Below are 18,874 nucleotides of genomic sequence, written 5' to 3' on the forward strand. Positions count from 1 at the left end.
AATGCTGTATTCTTGTTCGGGACTAACGTTAGGTTCCACCGGACTCAGGACAGTTGTGGCCAATGAATTCGAATCATGTTCTAGGTCTACTAACATAAACGCACAATGATCATACATCCGATAGAAAACGAAATGACATGTTAGATAGGCAATTCGCTTTATAGACTATGTACATAGCCTATAGAGGCAGAACGTGCATCGAATGGAACAGTTCCATGGAGAATTCCACAACTTCAATGCTGGGTGGCTGCATGTTGCTCACGGAAACTTCAGAAACGTAATGGTATCAAACAAACATAAAGGCTTACAATTACTGAATTTAGCCTACCTGATACTGTCTTCGCGCTGGAAACATCAAATTAAACATTCAATGCATTTTAGATTTAGAGTTTCACAGAGACGAATATCTATCGCTTGAGGTTCCAGTACACGAAGTACCCAGTTTGAAGAACACATCTGACTCCGCCCACAGTTATGCATTGGTTACCTTATGGAGTCAAACAACGCTGGCCCCTGCTTACCTTTAGTGGCCAAGACCGAGATGACCAGAGAGATAATATTAATTATTATTAATCATGGGGATCCACACCATGTCACAACTACCCTTATAAATAAATAACTCCAACACAAAGATGCTTTGCAGAAAGGGCCAACAACGACTGTTTTGTAAATTGGCCAAGACACTCATGACCCCCCCTCCCCCTCTCTCTTTTTTGTACAAATCCTACATTGAGTGTTTATTAACAATTTCTGTAATCTGCTGGTGTGGCAATCTCAGTTTCGAGGTACAAAAAATAGTGAAGGTCAGCAGTAAAATTTTAGGTGTCCAGCAAAGTAGCCCCACTGACCTGTACAACCGACAGGGTGGATTTACCTATCAGCCAGCACCACCTCCTTCACTCTGAGTTTCACATTCTACCTTCTGGTCCCGGCTTAGCTTCCCCCTTGAGAAGAGCAGTAGATGCAGACACTCATTCATTCCCAATGCCATTTCCCTTCTGAACTCAGTCCAGGGGGGTAGATAGTGTTGTTCTTGGTGATTACATTTTGTAAATTAGTTGATAATGATGGTTACGATGTACCTTATGATGATGATGATTATTATTTTATTCATCCTACTGTCTTGGATCTTGTACTATATTAGTACAGTTGCTAGTAGTACTATATATTGTCTTGTATTTTTATCATACTGTGTCTATGACTGCCATAAAACCAGTTGCCCTTCAATGACAAATAAAGTTTAAGTTCATTTGAAAAGCTTATTATTTTTTTAATAATTTTTCAAATCATGTCAACAAATGTTTTCTTGAAAAATAGTAATAGTTGCCACTATTTACACATCACATTATGCAGTTGTACTAATTTAAAAAGTGTAAATAAGATCAATTTAAAAACATTAAACAAAAGCCAAAGCTGCATGTGCTGCCAGTGAGCTGGATTGGTCGATGTTGCAGTGTCCATAAAACAAGCTGTTAGATGAACACAAGGTCAGAACCGAGGCGAGGGATGTGTGTTCAGGCGTACTCCCCCCACAACCCCACAGTCTTCCCGTCCCACTTGGACGTGGTCAGGCACTGAATGAAGAAATGTCCCAGGTCGAACTTAGAGATGGCCCTCCCCTTCACCATGTTCTCCGACACTGTGTACTTCTCGGTCAGGGGGAAATTTCCTGGGGGGAAGGAAGGATGGGACAGAGGAGAAGGCAGGGGAGGGAACAGAGGCAGAGAGGAGAATGGAAGTTAGTTGTCCTACTGTACTTCCTGGTTCACTAAATTGGAAGCTTTGCTGAGAAAGAGAGAGAGTGAGAGAGGGAGGCAGAAAGGGAGAGAGAGAGAGAGAAAGGGAGAGAGTTTATAATATTTCCACTGACCAGCAATATGAGGGGGCATAACAGCCACAAAATCCAATCCGGAATCCTTCAACACAGTGTGCATCCTTATATGGTCCTCTGTCACATTAAGTAGCCTGGGTGGGATTCTAGCGCGTTCCCACACAAGGAAGGCTGGACAGCAGAGGAGAAAAGCCGTTAGAGCAACAGAACAATCCAATGCATGAGATAGGCCTTCAGTCTTAGCCTGTTTGCATGGCACCTTAGTGAAAGTTGAACTGATTGAGATCAGTGTAAAACTCTAAAACAGGCTTTCTGATCTCAATGTGAGATTTGTAATCTGGCCTCAAAAGACTAAGATTAAATCACAAGATTTACCTGACATGCAGCCGACCACTTTGCGTATCCCACGAGCCTTCATGGCTTCTAGAATATTCTTGGTTCCCTCAGACATCATTGTTGTGGGACCTGTGGGGTGTGTGAAGTAAACATAGTGATGCCCACTGATGGGGTGAATCTCAAAAGTACCTCGTTGATTACTTGTGGTTTTCCCTCCTTTTCCTTAGCCTGGCTAAAGCAACAGACATGGTCCTTTCCTTTCCTCCTATAGTGAGAGATGTGGTGTGTCCTGGTCTCTGGCGCCCCCTAGAGGATTTGAGAGCACTCTATGCCTTGGTCAGTCAGTATTACAAAACACATAACCTACCTCCAATGGAGAGACAACTTGTGTTAATTCATCCCAGCTCTCATATATACAGGCTTGGGGATTAATGTTAATGCTAGGGGTTGATTTGGGGTAAGTGTGTACGAATTAATAGATACGATACCATAGAGACAATAATGTCGAATGATAATTCCTAGAACATTATCCTAGCCCCTCAAACATGGTCAGTTTGGGCTGGTGCTCTACAAAGCCTTGAACGTTGCCATCGGTTTGAGATCTATTTCTTAAAAGGGACTGACTGAGGTCATTCCTGGTGCCGAGGATGATGATGACAGCATCCTGTCCCTCCATGGCCTTCTTCACGTCCTCCTTATTCAGCACATCCCCCACCACCACCTTGGAGGCCTTGTGGTCCGCTGGCAGACGTGCCGAGTCCCGGACCAACACCGTCACATTGTAACCTGCCGCGGATATAGAGAGGGGAGGTGGGGATCGGAGAGTCGTATTGACTGAATGACTGAATGAGTAGCCTAGTTTGACTTAGCTATCACCCTATGTTTATGTAAGATATCACATAAAATTGAAATAAAACATTTGTTAATTAAATTCACCGCAGTGTGTTCCTCTCGGAAAACACCCTCTTTTGGTGAGAGAGATAAAGAAGCAGATGAGTACTATCACCCATCTGTGGGACTGCAATATCTCCCGCTCGCCTCCCAAACGTGACTCAGCGGAAAACTAACCCATGTGACGACTGTCATGACTCGGCATTTTATGCCCCGTGTAACTAGAGCAAGGAAGTTAAAACGCTGGCAAATCAAATAAATGATGAACATGAAGCCTGCTTCTATTTCTGCACAATTAAGCTTGATGTGACTTATGTCCTGTTTGTAAGTAGCCTACCGTAGCTAGTCCTACACCAGCCTACATCTGCCACAAATTAATCCCAACATGTTATCCAAGAAATACGAATAGAGAAATAAAGAAAAGCCTACTCGCCATCATTCAACAAGCTCCACGTTGGGAGAAGTAGGGTAGGCTAGCCTACTTGTACAAAGGCTACTACTAAGTCAAAGTAGCCTATAGGCTAGCCATGTCCCAATCTTGGGCTAACTTTGTGAAATAAAAATATGCAATGTGTATTCTAATACAGTCAGAATAAATATCTCTGGCTATATTAGAATGCACATTGCACAATTTGTATATCTATATGTGTCTATTTCACGACAGAGTCAGTTAGGCTCCCGCATTATGGTATTTTTATTTATTTATTTTATTTATTGTCAGAATTCGTTGCCTAACCTACCTGCTGCAGCAGCCAATGGTAAGGTCACCTCTCCAGTCATTCCAGTGGCGCCAAAAATAACAACATTCTTAATCTTGTCAGACATGACTTCTATCAGTTGCCCGTTTGGTTACACAGTTACAAAATCAATCCGCGGATCATGCGCGAGAACGTGGGCTATCTAATGATTCACACTACAAAAAACAGCCACTCTTATGTTTGACACATGAGGAAACGCCTCTTTTAGTTGTTCGGAAAAGGCCCGCTTCCGGAACACGTCACTCCCAACCCCGCCAATTAAAGGAAAATGCACATGTTTTACAGGCTGGTGCCTCATCGCAGCATGTCTCCATAGAAAGGAATCCTGTGTGGCTGTCTGCTTGTATCACGGTTATCTCCATAACCCAACACTGTATGAAGTTGATATGAGGCAGGTGTAATCAGGAACCAAGGAAGTGCAATGTCGACTGTGAAGCTGAGTTTAGTTGTTTTGGCTAATTTTAACATGATGCCATCACACTGCTCTGCAGTTCCACCCAATGCGCTGCTCCAGCACACATATCTAATAACACTGAACAGTAGCCTACCCGGAACTGTATGAAGTTGATACAAACAGTGTTTTTGTAGTCCTGTGCGTTTTACTGTTGTCCGAGAGAAACAATGTTTTGTTCCCTGTATGTAGCTGCTTCATGCATGTGGAATGGAATGACGGTAAAGTTTGACTTGACTTGAATGCCCGCAGTGAACGGGCACACGCAGGATCAGCTCTCCAGTTTTCAACAGGCACATATGAAATATCCCTGGGCTGGGCCCTTTGGAGCTTGGCAGAAAGCTGCCGCTCACCTGGTGTTCAACCACCCCAAGTTCTCCCACACTTCCCTTCTCCGCCCTCTACACTGCATGGCTCCCAGTAGCAGCTCGCATCCAGTTTAAAACTCTGGTACTAGCCAACAGGGCATGAAAGGAACAGCTCCCCCCTACCTCCAGGCCATGGTCAAGCCCTACACCCCCTCCTGACCATTACACTCGATCTGCTACCTCGGGGCGGCTGGTTGCCCTGTCACTCCGAGGCCCCTGCGGTCGGTCACGGCTCTTCTCTGTCCTGGCCCCGCAGTGGTAGAATGAACTGCCCACTGACGTCACGACAGCAGAGTCGCTGCCCATCTTTCACCGCAGGCTCTAAACTCATCTCTTCAAGAAGTACTACCACGATCCTCCCTCTTAAGCACCTATTGTATTTTTAGTTTGTTATTCTTCACTTTGCCTTCAGCACTAGATTATGCTGTTAGGCCCTTCTTCAGAAAGGAGATACACTTGTGAGTTCTGGTGAGTAGTAGTACACTAACTTCCTATGTTAAATGCAATTACTGTATTGTAAATTGGTTTGTATAAAAGCGTCTGCTAAATGACTGTAATGTAGTCTACTCTGGGTTCTTAGTAAATATTTAACCTCTGTTAGGATGCATGCCTTGAACAGAGCTTCTGGCTACTCCTATTTGTCCCCAGTGACCCAGGTATAAAATAATATTTATGGTTTTATTGATGGGTTCCTGATAGTGGAGCAGATAACCTTGTATATGTAAGGTATTGTGCATTTTATGACTAAAGCATATGCTTTATGCTTGCTCCAGTGTTTCTATAAACCATGAAGTTTATTTTCAGACGTGGAGGTATTTCAAATTTCATTTTTTCCACTTTTGCTGGCATAAAGGCCATATACATCAATCATGTTTTGTTTTTACTTATTTCACATAGATTGCACAGAGCTGACTCTATTTTAATAAAGTAAAACATGAACAAATGGAGGAACTTCCCCCATATACTCTGTGTGTGTGTGTGTGTTTGTGTGTGAAATAAAACCTTGGGTACAGTATAGGCTCTTAAGAACTGTTTGTTTATTGTCTTATTGTTGCTTCTTCACCTGTTACTGCTAATAGAAGTGTCTTCATGTCACTGCAAAACAAGACCATGAATGGGCATGTGAAGGAGTTTGATTTCTCTATAGGTTAGGGTCACTGGTACTGGTTCTGACGGAGGTGCTCTTTCATGGTACTTTCTGTAGTTGAAACTACTTCTCTTTTGCAAAATATATTTAACTTGAAAATTGCACTTCCTGCAGAAAAGGAATGAATATTGAGCAGCTGAAATGAATCATAAACGTATTGTTGAAAATGCATTGTGAAAATGCATTGTGAAAAATCTGAAACCTCTAATGCATCACAGCGGAAAAACCTGGAAGCTGAATTGTGAAACTGGCAGAATTGGATGCTGAACTGCATTACCTAAAGAAGCTAAGAACTTAAATACATTGCTACAAAAGCTGAAAGATAAACTGTAATACTGTCAAAGCTGAAAGATGAAATTTATGTTATAGCTAAAAAACTTGCAAGCTGAAAAACCTTATCTTAGCTGAAACATGAAACAGGCAGAATTGGAAGTTGAACTGCATTAAGTTCTTGTTAAGTTGATCAAATTATTTAAATGGAAATGAAATTGATAACACTGATGACACACATGTCTATAATGTCTCTGTGGATTCAAAATCATAAAAATATAATAAGTATCATTATGAAGGCTCTTATAATCATCATGTGCTTTACAGTGTAATACGACAAAGATACATATGGATACATTTGAAACCAAGGATACATATGGATACATTTGAAACCAAGGATACATGTGGATACATTTGGAACCAAGGATACATGTGGCCTATACTCCTGCCATGGGCGTAGATTTGGGTGTGGACCTAATACATGCATGGGGTGGACGCGGGGACATGTCCCCACCAATATCCAGCAAGTACTGAATTGTCCCCACCACCAACCAATAAAAATCCCAACTAGTCGCGCCTCCCTAACCAATACCCGCTAATATGAATGGCTGGTTGTTTCTTGCTTATTTACCACGACCAATAGTATCCACACCCCTCCCATTCATTTGGTTGTCTCGCGAGTCGCAACAAGTCGTTGGGCAATTAGGCGGGAGTTTGGAAGTCGTAACGTTATGAGATCAATGCCGATGCCGAATGCGTGAGTAGAAATTGAGTTTTAGTTTATTTTGCTTTATATTGGAAATATATTTATGTTAGGATACTAATAAGTACATTACTTTAATGAGAGGGATGCCTCTCCTAACAGCACATTGTCCAGGTTAGTTAGCAAGAATAAAGTAGCTGCTAGCTAATGTTAGCTAAGGTTAGCTAACATTAGCCTAGTTAAATCAGGATGTATTTTCACCTCGCCAAACCTCTGCCTTATTTACACTGTCGTGCCTAACCGTTCTGAGCACGCAGGGTAACCGGGTTCCGACGGTGTTTCCACATGGGACCGGTTGGGCCCAGAACCGTTCCCACAACCGTACTGAGTGAAGCAGAACCGTTCTTTAGTAGAAATATGAAGAGACAAAACAAACTACCATGGCAACCGACAATAACAACATTCCGTGGAACCATGGATGTATTGCGTGGAACGCAAACAGAACCATTCCCGTGGGTCCGGAGCGGCGCAGTTTGAGCATGGTATCGGTTCGGCACGACAGTGGAAATAATTGTTAACGTTAGCTAGCTAGTTAGTGCTACATGTGCATGTAGATTGAAGAAAGCCTGTGTATCTTCATTGTGTGCATCTACATTTTCAATAGGCTACGGCACGATCCCATATTATAATTGGATGTGGCAATTGGGCTGGCTAAATGTGAGACAGCACTAGCTCCATCGAATCACCATGGGTCTGTAACACTGAGCCCTGTGTGTGTGTGCGTGTGTGCGCGCGCGTGTGTCTATGTGTGTGCTTAGCTAACGTTAGTCCAGATGGAAGCAGCCAAAAGAAAAAAGTGGACATCAGGAGCTATTTTAAAACGTCAAAAAGTCAAAGTGTAAGTCAGCTCAAAGAACACACTTTCTTAATCGCCAGAGTCAACAATAATAAAATAGTAGTAATAATTGCCTGCTCAATGAAGCTGTTAGGCCTACACATGTGTTTCCTCAAAAAGCCATGTATCAATGCGCAGGTGACAGAAGCAGTCCTGCCAGGGGGCTGAAAGAGAGGAGAGGAAGGTGGAGTTGGAACAGGTGAGCTAGAATAATAGCATAGTGACTTGGTGATATGCTAGTTGTGAGATTTAGTACAGTATCGTGACAGGTGTTAAGCTGGTGATACTGTAACACTGGTTCATCAATGTTAATGTGTGTTTGAAATGAGAATTTTGAATAGGCATATGTGTGTCTGGTCACAGTCACAGAAGCAGTCCTGCCAGGTAGATCAGAGAGAGGAGAGGAAGAGTTGCAGGTGAGGCCTAGTGTTGTAACAACATGAGGAAATGTAGTTGTATTTAGTAATAGGCTAAGTGGTAACAAGCCTCATCAGTGTGTAGATTTCCACAAGATAGATGTAGCCTAATGTTTGTAATTCTTTTTTTATTTTTTTTATTTTTTTAAAGGCTATCAATTTCTATGCAGCAAGTGCACAAGTAGACCAAATGCATCAGTTCAGGAGGTTAATTAAAGAACCAGTCATTAAGATAATCTGATCTGATTGTATAGCTGAAAACACTATTTATGCTTTTTAATTTGATAAATAAGTGCCCACAATTTCCGGCTCGCGCTAACGTGGGCTCGCATTGCTTATGTCCCCACCAAAGCTCAAATCAAAACTACGCCCTTGACTCCTGCACATTACTCTTGTTTATCACCAAAATCCACACCAAGACACAGCCACCCTCATAAATAATATATTTATTCATTTCATTAAAATGTGTAATATGTGACACTATTTACACATCACACTATGCAGGTGTTCCAATTAAACATAGTGTCATGTTAAACATTAGATGAAAGCCAAAGCTGCTATTTGCTGTTAGTCAGGTGGACTGGTCGACATTGCAGTTTCCATAAGCCAAGCTGTTTTAAATCAGAACACAGATAAGGGCTTTGTGTCTTCAGGCTTTGGGGTACTCCCCCCACACCCCAACAGTCTTCTTGTCCCAGTCATTTGTGGACAGCAACTTAACGAAGAAGTATGCAAGGTCAGCCCTGGAGATGGTCATTCCCCTCACAAAGTTGTCCGACACCTTGTACTTCTCAGTCAAGGGTTGGTTGTCTGAGGGGGGGCAGGGGAGAGGGAGGGAGGCGGGGGGGGGGGGGGGGGGGTTAGTTGTCCTGCTTCCTTGTTAACTTAAACCAGTAGCTACTGTATCTTATGTTGTTGAGAAAGAGCTAAAGAGGTAAAGGGAGGGGGTAAAGAAGAGAGAGAGAAAGAAAGAGAGGAAGAGTATTTGACTTGAAGGGGGGGAGAGATAGAGAAAGAGAGGAAGAGAAATCTTATTACTGTTCCACTGACCAACAATATTAGAAGGCATCACATTCACATAATCCAACCCAGACTCCTTCACCATCTTGTACATCCTGTTATGATCTGGTGTCATATTGAAGGCTGGACAGGGGAGAAGAGAAGCCGTTAAAGGTACAGAATAATCTACTATGAGGTAGGCCTTCAGTCTTGCTTATGTACAAGACATTTACCTTAGCAAAAGTTGAGAAAGCAGGCTAAAACAGGGTCTCTTATCTCAAAGTGAGATTTGTAGTCTGTAAATTGGCCTCTAAATCACAAGATTTACCAGACATGCGGACAATCATTTTGCGTATCCCGTGGTCCCTCATGGCTTCTATAACGTTGCCGGCTCCCTCAGACATCATTAATTCGGAACCTGTGGGGTGGATGAAGCAGACATACAGTAAAGCCCATGGATAGTGTGGATCTCTAAAGTATCTCATTGATTACTTGAGGTCTCCTGTCCTTTCCTTAGTCTGGCTATCATAAAATTGTGTGTTGTGGTCTTTGGCGCCCCCTAGAGGATATCAGAGGGCTCTGCCTGGTCAGGCAGTATTACAAAACAGTCTTGCATAGCCAGACCTATCTCCACACTTCGTTTCACACTGTGTGAGCACTGCAGAAGGGTTTGGTTGTAACCCATTATCATTGTGGAATATGGGGAAAATGAAATATGATGTATTTCTTTAAAACAATCACAATCTTCTTGGGCGGAGCTAAGCTTGTTTTTTTCCCAACAGTGCCCTTGCCAAATAGTGTCAGGGGATTGAATCTGATTGGTGCTGGGAGAAATACCCGGGGCCAATGAGGCTTATTCCAAAAACCTATATCCTGTGAGCCAGACTACAAGACACATCACCTATCTACCCATCTGGGGATTAATGTTAATGCTTGGGGTTGATTTGGGGTTAGAGTGTAAGCATAAATAGATATGATACTATAGATGGAATAATGCAATAATGCAATAATGCAAGTAGAATGAGAATTCTTAGAGAGGACATAGACCTAGCCCCAAACACTGTCAGTTTGGGCTAGTACAGTCGGTATACAGCCTTGAATGATTATTGACATCAATGTGACACTGGGCAGTGCATTCTGGGAAATCTATCTGTTAGAGGGACTGACTGGGTGCGGTCGAGTTTCCGAAGGCGAGGATGGCGACATCCTGTCCCTTCATGGCTTCATTCACATCCCGAAACTTTAACACATCCCCCGCAATTATTTTGGTAGGCTTGAAGTCCTTTGGCAGGAGTCCAGGGTTTGGAACCAGCACTGTCACATTGTAACCTGCCAGAGATATAGAGATATACAGAGATATACAGAGGAGGAGAGGGGCAAGAGAGAAGTCTGACTGATGATGATAGATATGGACAGCCCATGAAAATAAAAATAAAACATTTGTTTAGCTATTACTTATTAAGAGAGAATAAGTTCAACCCTTGAATAGAGACCACATTGTCCTATTGACCTTGTTTTTGAAAAATGTATTTTCAAACCTCTTAAGAAAGATTGTGTTGCTTTTAGAACACACCCTACTGTATCTGCATGGAAGATAAAGAAGAACACGAGGAGGCCTACTATCACCTATCTGTGGGCTGCAATATGCCCAGCTCTCCTCCCAAACATGATTCAGCAAAAAGCCCATAATAAAAACTATCATGACTCTACATTTTATGTCTCACGAGGTCAGCGAGAAATGAAAAGGCTGGCAAATCAAATATCATTACACCTGCTCCTTCTATTTCAGCACTTAAAAGCTACTTCATGTTTGCAAGTAATCCTACTGGCCTACCTCGGCCACAATTAATTGGGCGGCCCGCAAGCGCCAATCAAGAAATTGATTAATTATTTGTGATTTATAATAAATGTAATGATTAAAATTAAATATATTAATTACTTAATTGATTAATTAAGTAACCCTAACCCTACACATTCTCTATAAGATTCTGTGTAGAGTTACAGCCTAACTCACTTATTCAACTAGCCCCACGTTGGTATGAGTAGATACGTCTTCTTATACAAGTCAAAGTATATAATGTAGTAAGCTTCCTAATATGAAGCTATCTTTCCTAAACTTAAAACATGGATCAATAGTTTACAAAATCAGCTTATTAATTTTTGCCACATTCATGTTAATTTCTGATATTTTTTGTCAGAATTCTTTGGCAAGCATACCTGCTTCCATAGCCATTCTTGTGATCAATTGCCCGGTCGGTCCCCTGGCGCCAAAAACGGTAACATTCTTAATCTCTTTAGACATGATTTCCGTCACTGATCCCAGCCTGGTACAGCTTTACACTCTGCTGAACACACACAACAACGTCTAGAACTAATGACACTGCAGAGCTTATAGGAACATTGTGCGTTCAACACTCAAAAGGGGCCCGCTTCCGTTAAAGACACTCCCAAACCCACTGATAAAAGCTACAAACCCACTAATTAAAGCTACAGTAGGCTCTGCTAAAGTAACTTTAAAGTTCATAGTGAACCTGCTGTCCCCCACCCTTGATGCATGTCGTCAGCATGTAGGACCTACAGTTGTTTATTCATGTGTAAATGGAGTGGGCTTTTCCAGTTTGAATGTAACCCTAAAGAGGGATGGGCTGCACTTGAATCTATCAAACACATTTGGAGAGAATTTGAATTGCTATTTTTATTCTCAATTTTTTAGCATTTGGCACTGGTGATTTTCCTTTGGCTCTGGCTAAAATCTCTTTGGGGTGCGCCAAGAAATCCTCTATGTAGCAAAAACCCTGACAGTAGACACTGGTTGGCTAATTTGAATTACTAGTGAACTTCTTTAAATTGGCAATTACTTACACATTGGTGACTCTCTGCTCTTTTGATTCTGTGAATTACATAATTACAGTGTAATGAATGCTAGAATGTAGGCTAGATTTATTTATAAGTATTTAAGTCACTGTCCTTGCTGTCTACAGAGCCAGGCCCCTTGACCCAACAATCACAAAGCAATGATACTACAGGTTATGAAGGGGATAGTGAAGTGGATGCTTTTGATGGTGAGTGAGTCAGTGAGTGAGTCAGTGAGTCAGTGAGTGAGGTAGATCTCGCTCTTTCGATTCTCTAATGAATTGTAGCCTTGTGGTATTTCACACATCACACAAATATTCTTTCAGGGGAGGCAGAATTCCTAGCACCGGCCCTGGTTCTATGCTCAGAAAATGTTGTGGACAGACACAGACTCAGGATATGAAAAGTGCCAACCCCCAAAGTTTCAATAAAGAGAGTTCTCTTTTTTTCAGCGGTAGCCAGCAGTACCCAGACCATAGGTGATTTTACCCTCTGAGAGTAGGGGGGGCAACATTTTGACGTGAGAAAAAAAAACAGTTCTGCCGTCCCGTCCCGTCTATTTATAAAGAATGCCAGTTGTGAACAGTATGCTAATAAGAAATCCGTATGACAATTCAATATGCACAACGCATCAAACCTCATCTAGACACCACAAGCATGTCAATATGACTTTATGACCGAGCACTAGGCCATACCCAACATCACAACATCAAACTGCAACTGCCTGCTGGTGCTAGCTTCCTTGCCGATGGTGATGTTGCCAGTGCTAGTGCTAGCTTCGATAGCCTCTGGAGCACTTCTGCATTCGATTGCACCTGCTGCGGTGTCATTTCGAGGTGTAGCTTCTTCATTAGCATTGCCAGTTTTATTTTTTTTAATGAAGAAGTGGTCAATTGTTTTTATAGCTCTTTTCGCCATTGTGAGCAGGTTGGCTAGTTGTAGCTTGTTGAGCACTGAGCAGTACAGTCAGATCTCATTTTTTTGCGGTAACAGATCAAACCGGAAATAGTTGAGGTCGACGGACGAGTTGTGCCATTGGTGGATTATGAATATATTTTTTTTTTTAAAGGTAGCCTAGTTTAAGTAGCTAATAAATACACTTTTAAAATGAATGATGACCTAACACAAACTGGTACAAACCACAATTATGTATTTAATAATTGTGTTAATTAAAAGTTTTTTTTTTAAGAATTTGAGCAGAGTTGGGCTGGCCAATCAGGGGGGGCACTTGCCCCCCCTATAAAATCGCCCATGACCCAGACCTTGCTTTTTGCTGGCCTTTTACCATTCAGCAATATAAATATTCTTACATTCTATCTCATGTAGGTCCTACGTTATTTATAATAAGCACAATAACAAATGTGGGCCTATTGAGCATAAAGACACACTGCGTTTCGGAAGCGCAACTCTCTCTCCGGGAGAATTGGGAGAGCTGTTGGGAGAACCCCCCGCCTCTCTCACTCGCACGCGCGCGCGCGCGCACACACACACGCACACTCCCCCAAACTGAAGTGGCCTTCTCCGCCGCACTGATGCCGAATTCTCCCAAGCAGTATCACGAGAGGAGAGAGGATAAGGATAGCGAACGCGTAGCCTATCAGGTGGACAGGATATCCGAGCCCACCGGCTTGGGTTGTTTGATCAAGCATCGGCTGACTGAGGGTAGCCTACTCTCCAGGACTGTCGCGTGGTCCCTTTTTACCACAACAGAGATTTAGCCCACAGTTTATGATTCCGCATTAACTGCCATTATTATATATCTGCCTCGGATCCTTCTCGACACAGAGACCAAGTGAGGATACATCGGCAATTGACCCAACTATGCCAGCGAAAAAATATAGCGGTGAAAGGCTCCGCTCATAATTCGCTCTTTGGTTCATTGACACAAGTCTCATCATCGACTGATTCAACAACGTTTATATCGGTATAAAACCAATCCTTATCTGGACTTGGGGGTGAAGGTAAGCTTTCGCCAAGCCTCGGGTTTGTAATTTCAGGGTGCCATTTCATTTATGATTGAAAATGAAAATTCGAGGTGGCTGTTTTGGTGAGGGATGCAGCAACACCGGCCTGCATTGACTGCTGCAAGGCTACTGCAGTGTTCCGGGGCCGTAGCCTACTGTAGTCTACCCTTTTCTCTATCTCTCAAGACCCATGCCTTGGTTCCCTTGTGTCTGCCAAAGTTGTCAAGATCTGTGCTCTTGTTTTGAGTGTTAAACGTGTACACATTCTGATGAAGGCCTGTTAAAATGTGTATAGCCTGTGATTCAGTATCGGTCCATGCATATTAGGCTTAGCAATACCTGGTCATTACACCTTTGCATTAGGTTAGCCTACTTGTCTGAAATGTAGATGACTCAACCATGTACTAACATCTAGCCTCATTCTTGAAATAACACATTGACTTGAACATATGCATCTTAAGACAGTGAAAAGCTGCAGTGAAAGTGCCCCAAATGAAATCGGCATTTTGAACTATTTTATTAAATAGCCTAAAGTAAAGGGGTTATTTGGTGCACTGTGTGTTAATTACATTAGGCTACTTCTTTCAAAGCCTCAATGGACATTAAAGCTGTAGCCTACTTCATATAGGCAAGTACCGGGCAAGGTGATGGCACAGGGGGCTGTATTCACGGGCTCCACGCGGTTGGAAGGAAGGATGCAGGTCGTGTGTGTCATTTTAAGGTTAAAAGCAAAGCAATGTCCCGATAATGCGAGAAGCAGTCGCAGACCGTGGTTACTCCACAGCCAATCCGTAAACAAGATTCTAGTGATAGATTACCCCAAACACACACTAGCGCACAGATGAGACAACTGCGTCGACGTTGCCTTCTCGCGCATCTGGCACCACCTTGGATATATGACAAGTGATCATGCAGGCATGATATTGAGAAGTCTTGCATGATCTCATATTAGCGTAGTGCTCCTTGCGCGAGAAATCATGCGACTAGGAGTCTGCTGTAAGTGTGTTTGCTGCTAAATTGCTCAGACCCAGTACGGGCTGGGCGTCGCCGACTATAGGCTAGGTCTGCCGGAGTAGCCACGGCGTTTAAATTCTGGAATGACTCGAGCGATCGGCTTGAACGCAGTGGCGTGTGGTGACGTCAGACTACGACCGCTCTCCATGGTGCTGATGTGGAATTTGGCCACCGTTAGATTCTTTCAGCTTATCCAATGAACTTTGATTATGAAGCCAATTTGACCATAATCGTCAGGACAGGCCGACTTGGCTAAGTATGTTGACATTCACACAGAGAGGAAACGATACTGGCCTACTTGTGAGCTCAGTGGGCCACAAGTCAGAGCTCATCTCTATCATAACCTCACGACAGTCCAGGTGAGGATTTTTATTTTGGAATTGTACCTTCGAAACATTCCAAAAGACTAGCCTTGTTTCTCCCCTCTACTCTATCTCTCTTGAAAATAAAGGTCAAAAGTATCCTGTCAGGGTGATATGAGTGATATGTGTGAATCCTGGGTGATGCAGTAGCTGAAGGAGAGGGGGGGTGACGAGGGAGGAACGGAGAGAGGGACCAGCACCCGTAGGCCTGAGGGGACACAGGGCTGACGATCCTGATGGACTCTGGCAGCTGTCTGTCCTCAGGGAAGCTGCCAGCCTCCTCCTCCTCCTTCTCCATCTCCACCCTTACCACACCATTCTCTTGAGAGAGCTTGAGGTCTCGGTGTCTCTGACGTCTCTATTCCTGGAACGGCAGTGGAACCACTGACAGCCAGCCGGAACAGAGACGGCATGCTTTGATGATCTTCAAGACTTCTGTTGGTTTGACTAGCAACGGGGTTAGGTTTACAGGATGGCAAGAGTGTAAAAAAAAAAAAGGACTATTTAGTGACATTGTCTTAGTTTGAAGTGTGTGTGTGCGTGTGTGCGTTGGTTTGTTTATGTGATGTGTGGTGTAAGTAGTCCTCTCCACCATATTTCCCAAGTGAGGAATGAACGGTAAGATACCACATCACATGTTAACACATGGAGCCCATAGATGTCAGGGGAAGGACAGCCATGTGCGTAGCACTGGCAGCATGTGTTCCATGACTTCACCTGCTCCCCCCTGAAGACCCCTTGGCTTCTAGACCAGGAAGTCACAGGCAGGATGGGAGAGAGTCAGGAACCTCTACCAGGAATTTTCCCTCAACGTTCTCCCTATCGCCGGTCAGATCCGGGAGGTTTGAGTCCCGGGTGCCACCGCTGATGAGCTCTCCACCACTCATCTCATCTGGATACCGGCCCCGGTAGAGGAGAGGAGAGGGGGATGGACGAGGGATGGAGGAAGGGGGTCTGGAGGGGGACTGGGCTTACGTTTCTCACAACACTGGCGAGGTGATTAATTGCACGGAGGCCTGCGGCGACACAGTAGCCAGAGAGCAATAATAACGCTGAGTGCTTTGGAGGAGAAAGCTGAATGAGAGCCAGGGACCAATGGGGAGGCTTCTTGGGGGAAAACAAAGATGGCTGCCCTGGGAGGGTCTGTCCCCTGGTAGGTAGCAAACTGGAGCCGAACAAATAAAATATACCGTAAAGATCTAGAAAGAGTCGGTCTCTCGTGGACTGACGTAGAATACCACAAGATTTGTGTCGGATCACAGCGCGGGGAAGAGAACATAGGCCAGGGACCACGAGAGAGAGGCGTGATGAGTCTGTGCTCAGACTGCTGTGGAGGGAGTCAGTGGTATTCACAGCATGGAGTCCGCTGCCCTGTGGTATTCATAGTACATGGTTTCATTGCACGGTGTAGACTCACAAGTCGGTCTCTAAACGCTGCGCTCAACTAGAAACTGAAGACATCTGTCCAGATTCCGTTGCTGAAAGTAGGTGGAAACAATTTGAGAGAGTGGAAAAAAAAGGCTGCATTGCAGAACCAATCCGAAGTCTTTAGGGCGGTCCTTCCTAATGGGGCGGGGAATGTTCTGTTTTGTTTTGATTCTCCACTCCAGTTTGTTTGGAGGACATCATTTCTGGGAAGGCGGGTCCTTCACCCTATTGGAGGTGTGCTGTAGGCAGTGGCTCTGATTGGTAGCATCCGTTTTCGCCGCTGTTCTAGCAACGATTTTCAACAGAGATGTCTCCAGACTTCGGAGGCAGAGATCTCCAAAGTCTGGTGTCGTGACATGGTGTACCTTCGGCGTTTGGTTTATTTGTGATCAGTTTTATTTGAACGTAATTTATTAAATCATTGATTGTTTCGGGCTTATGTGTCTGCCTTCGCCCAGTGCTCCCAACTCCGGCACCCTCCCCCCCTCCTGCCGTGTCTGATGGTCTCTCCCGCGGTGGTCTTTACTCTGACAGTCGACTCCCCCCTGACCTTTTACAATCTCCACAGAGATCAGAGGGCTTAGGTATGTCACTGTTTCATCTCTCAGAGGAGGAGGTAGCGTGGACACGCTGCCCACGCAGGAACCCCGTTCTGCCTCATAGCTCAGCTGTTCCCTATCATCCGCCCGCCTGGTAGGTAAACGTCATATTTGCTTGTTCATTTCTTCTTACCTGTGGTCTATTGCTTCAGGAAACATATTGGTGCTCCGCTGTATCTCTAGCCTGTTTTCACAGCCCCTGTCTGCAGCAGCCAGTGTGATTCAGTGTTTCTCACTCTGGTTTTCAGGTTTGTCAGTGGTCCTCGTCTGCGGGAACTGTGGAATTTGAAGGCCCTGGTTGGTAGAACCCCCCTCATTTGAGTTGTCCACAGCCCTGTCGTATCTATGTCCCTTGTCTCCAACGGTGTCTAGTTAGTGTCTCAGTCACGTCAGAAGGCCTCTGGCGTGTTCAGCCCGTCTCCGCTCACTGCGCGGACGGACATACGGACGGAGCGCCGGGTCTGTTCATGTCTCGCGTCAGTCAGACTCGTCCCCGGGACACGAGGCTGTCTTATGGGAGAGGACCAGGTGGAGGAGGAGAGGAGAGGCTGGGGACCGTGTGTGTGTGTGTGTGCAAGTTAAAAGCAAAGGGACGCAGACGTTCGACTGATATGACTGACAGCTCATGTGATGCCGGTGAGCTGGTGTGATGGTTATTGTTGTTGCCATAGTGGTATCGCAGCGTTCAACGTAGCAGTCTTTCAATAGCTACAGTATATCTACATATCTTGATATCACTTGTTCTCACTTATGATCACTGATATGATATGATCACGTGTTTTGAGAACATTTCTTTTCATTGCGAAGCCTCTCTTCATATACCTCTGCCCATCTCATTTGATACACGATGCCCTGCTCTGTGATTCGGAGTTAGAGTCTGGTCCGTGATGTTAAGACACACACCAGTAACATCTGTTCCCTGGCGCGCCGCGTTGGCGGGTCGCGTGTCCAGGTCTCCACAGCTAGGAGGCGCTCTCTCTACCCAAGCCCCCGGGTTGTTAAGCTGGGGGCTGCCTGAGACAAAACCAGCCGCAACACGTCAAGCTGTGAAACACCAGCCTCTACTCCTGCTCCACATCTGGGGAGGGAGAGAGAGACCTGCTGTGATTGACGGCTAACGACAGTAGTGATTAGCTCAATATCTCAATAGACCGAACTGAAAATGTCTGATGTACTGATGATCCGCTAGACGAGTGTAGAGTTTTTTTCCTATGATGTCTGATTTGCTCATAATCTGCATTTCTGTCCTGACCCCTCCTCCCGACTTCATTCAACATCTAGAGTATTCTGTTCCTGTTAATGGATGACCTTTTTTCTGGATGTGTCCATCTTTCAGACGGTGTTTTCATCTAGAGCTGTCTGTGTTTGTTGGACTCATTGTTGTATAGTGCAGGACCCTGTGGCGACATGTAAATGTCTTTGTAATCTGCTACTCCTCCCTCTCTCTCCCTCTCTCCCTCTCTCTCTCTCTCTCTCTCTCCCTCCCTCTCTCTCTCTCTCTCTCACTGTCTCTCTGAGGCTGCTTTGACATTTTGCTTTCATACATACTACAGCAACATTGTCGGCTGTTGTTTAAGATAATTGGGTCA

General features: G+C 44.3%; 2 protein-coding genes across 3 annotated transcripts; both read right to left on the bottom strand.

Annotated features, from left to right (window-relative positions):
* Positions 1-1,333: 1,333 nt before the first annotated feature.
* Positions 1,334-3,933, bottom strand: LOC311310366 (flavin reductase (NADPH)-like). Its single transcript, XM_084439838.1, has 5 exons — positions 3,799-3,933; positions 2,792-2,953; positions 2,207-2,296; positions 1,871-2,002; positions 1,334-1,669 (listed from the first exon to the last, which is right to left on the bottom strand). The coding sequence occupies exons 1-5, from the start codon at positions 3,881-3,883 to the stop codon at positions 1,515-1,517; spliced, it is 624 nt and encodes a 207-aa protein (XP_084295964.1). The 5' UTR covers positions 3,884-3,933; the 3' UTR covers positions 1,334-1,514.
* A 4,693-nt stretch (positions 3,934-8,626) lies between these two features.
* Positions 8,627-11,413, bottom strand: LOC311317530 (flavin reductase (NADPH)-like). 2 transcript variants are annotated; one of them, XM_084448603.1, is made up of 5 exons: positions 11,283-11,413; positions 10,233-10,394; positions 9,394-9,483; positions 9,117-9,209; positions 8,627-8,876 (listed from the first exon to the last, which is right to left on the bottom strand). In XM_084448603.1, the coding sequence occupies exons 1-5, from the start codon at positions 11,365-11,367 to the stop codon at positions 8,716-8,718; spliced, it is 591 nt and encodes a 196-aa protein (XP_084304729.1). In that variant the 5' UTR covers positions 11,368-11,413; the 3' UTR covers positions 8,627-8,715. The 2 variants fall into 2 exon arrangements, with proteins under 2 accessions (XP_084304729.1, XP_084304730.1); XM_084448604.1 differs by lacking the exon at positions 9,117-9,209.
* Between the last annotated feature and the right edge of the window lie 7,461 nt (positions 11,414-18,874).

Source organism: Borostomias antarcticus, assembly GCF_949987555.1.
Source record: "Borostomias antarcticus genome assembly, chromosome: 1".
Lineage (NCBI taxonomy): Eukaryota > Metazoa > Chordata > Actinopteri > Stomiiformes > Stomiidae > Borostomias > Borostomias antarcticus.

What these genes read in the sequence shown, in the direction of transcription:
- LOC311310366 (XM_084439838.1), bottom strand. Translation starts at nt 3,883, where the DNA reads ATGTCTGACAAGATTAAGAATGTTGTTATTTTTGGCGCCACTGGAATG. An exon ending in CGGCACCAGGAATGACCTCA is followed by an intron (nt 2,297 to 2,791) that starts GTCAGTCCCTTT and finishes CACACCCCACAG; the next exon opens with GTCCCACAACAATGATGTCT. An exon ending in AGTGGTCGGCTGCATGTCAG is followed by an intron (nt 2,003 to 2,206) that starts GTAAATCTTGTG and finishes TCTGCTGTCCAG; the next exon opens with CCTTCCTTGTGTGGGAACGC.
- LOC311317530 (XM_084448603.1), bottom strand. Translation starts at nt 11,367, where the DNA reads ATGTCTAAAGAGATTAAGAATGTTACCGTTTTTGGCGCCAGGGGACCG. An exon ending in AAGAATGGCTATGGAAGCAG is followed by an intron (nt 10,395 to 11,282) that starts GTATGCTTGCCA and finishes TATCTCTGGCAG; the next exon opens with GTTACAATGTGACAGTGCTG. An exon ending in AATGATTGTCCGCATGTCTG is followed by an intron (nt 9,210 to 9,393) that starts GTAAATCTTGTG and finishes TCCCCTGTCCAG; the next exon opens with CCTTCAATATGACACCAGAT.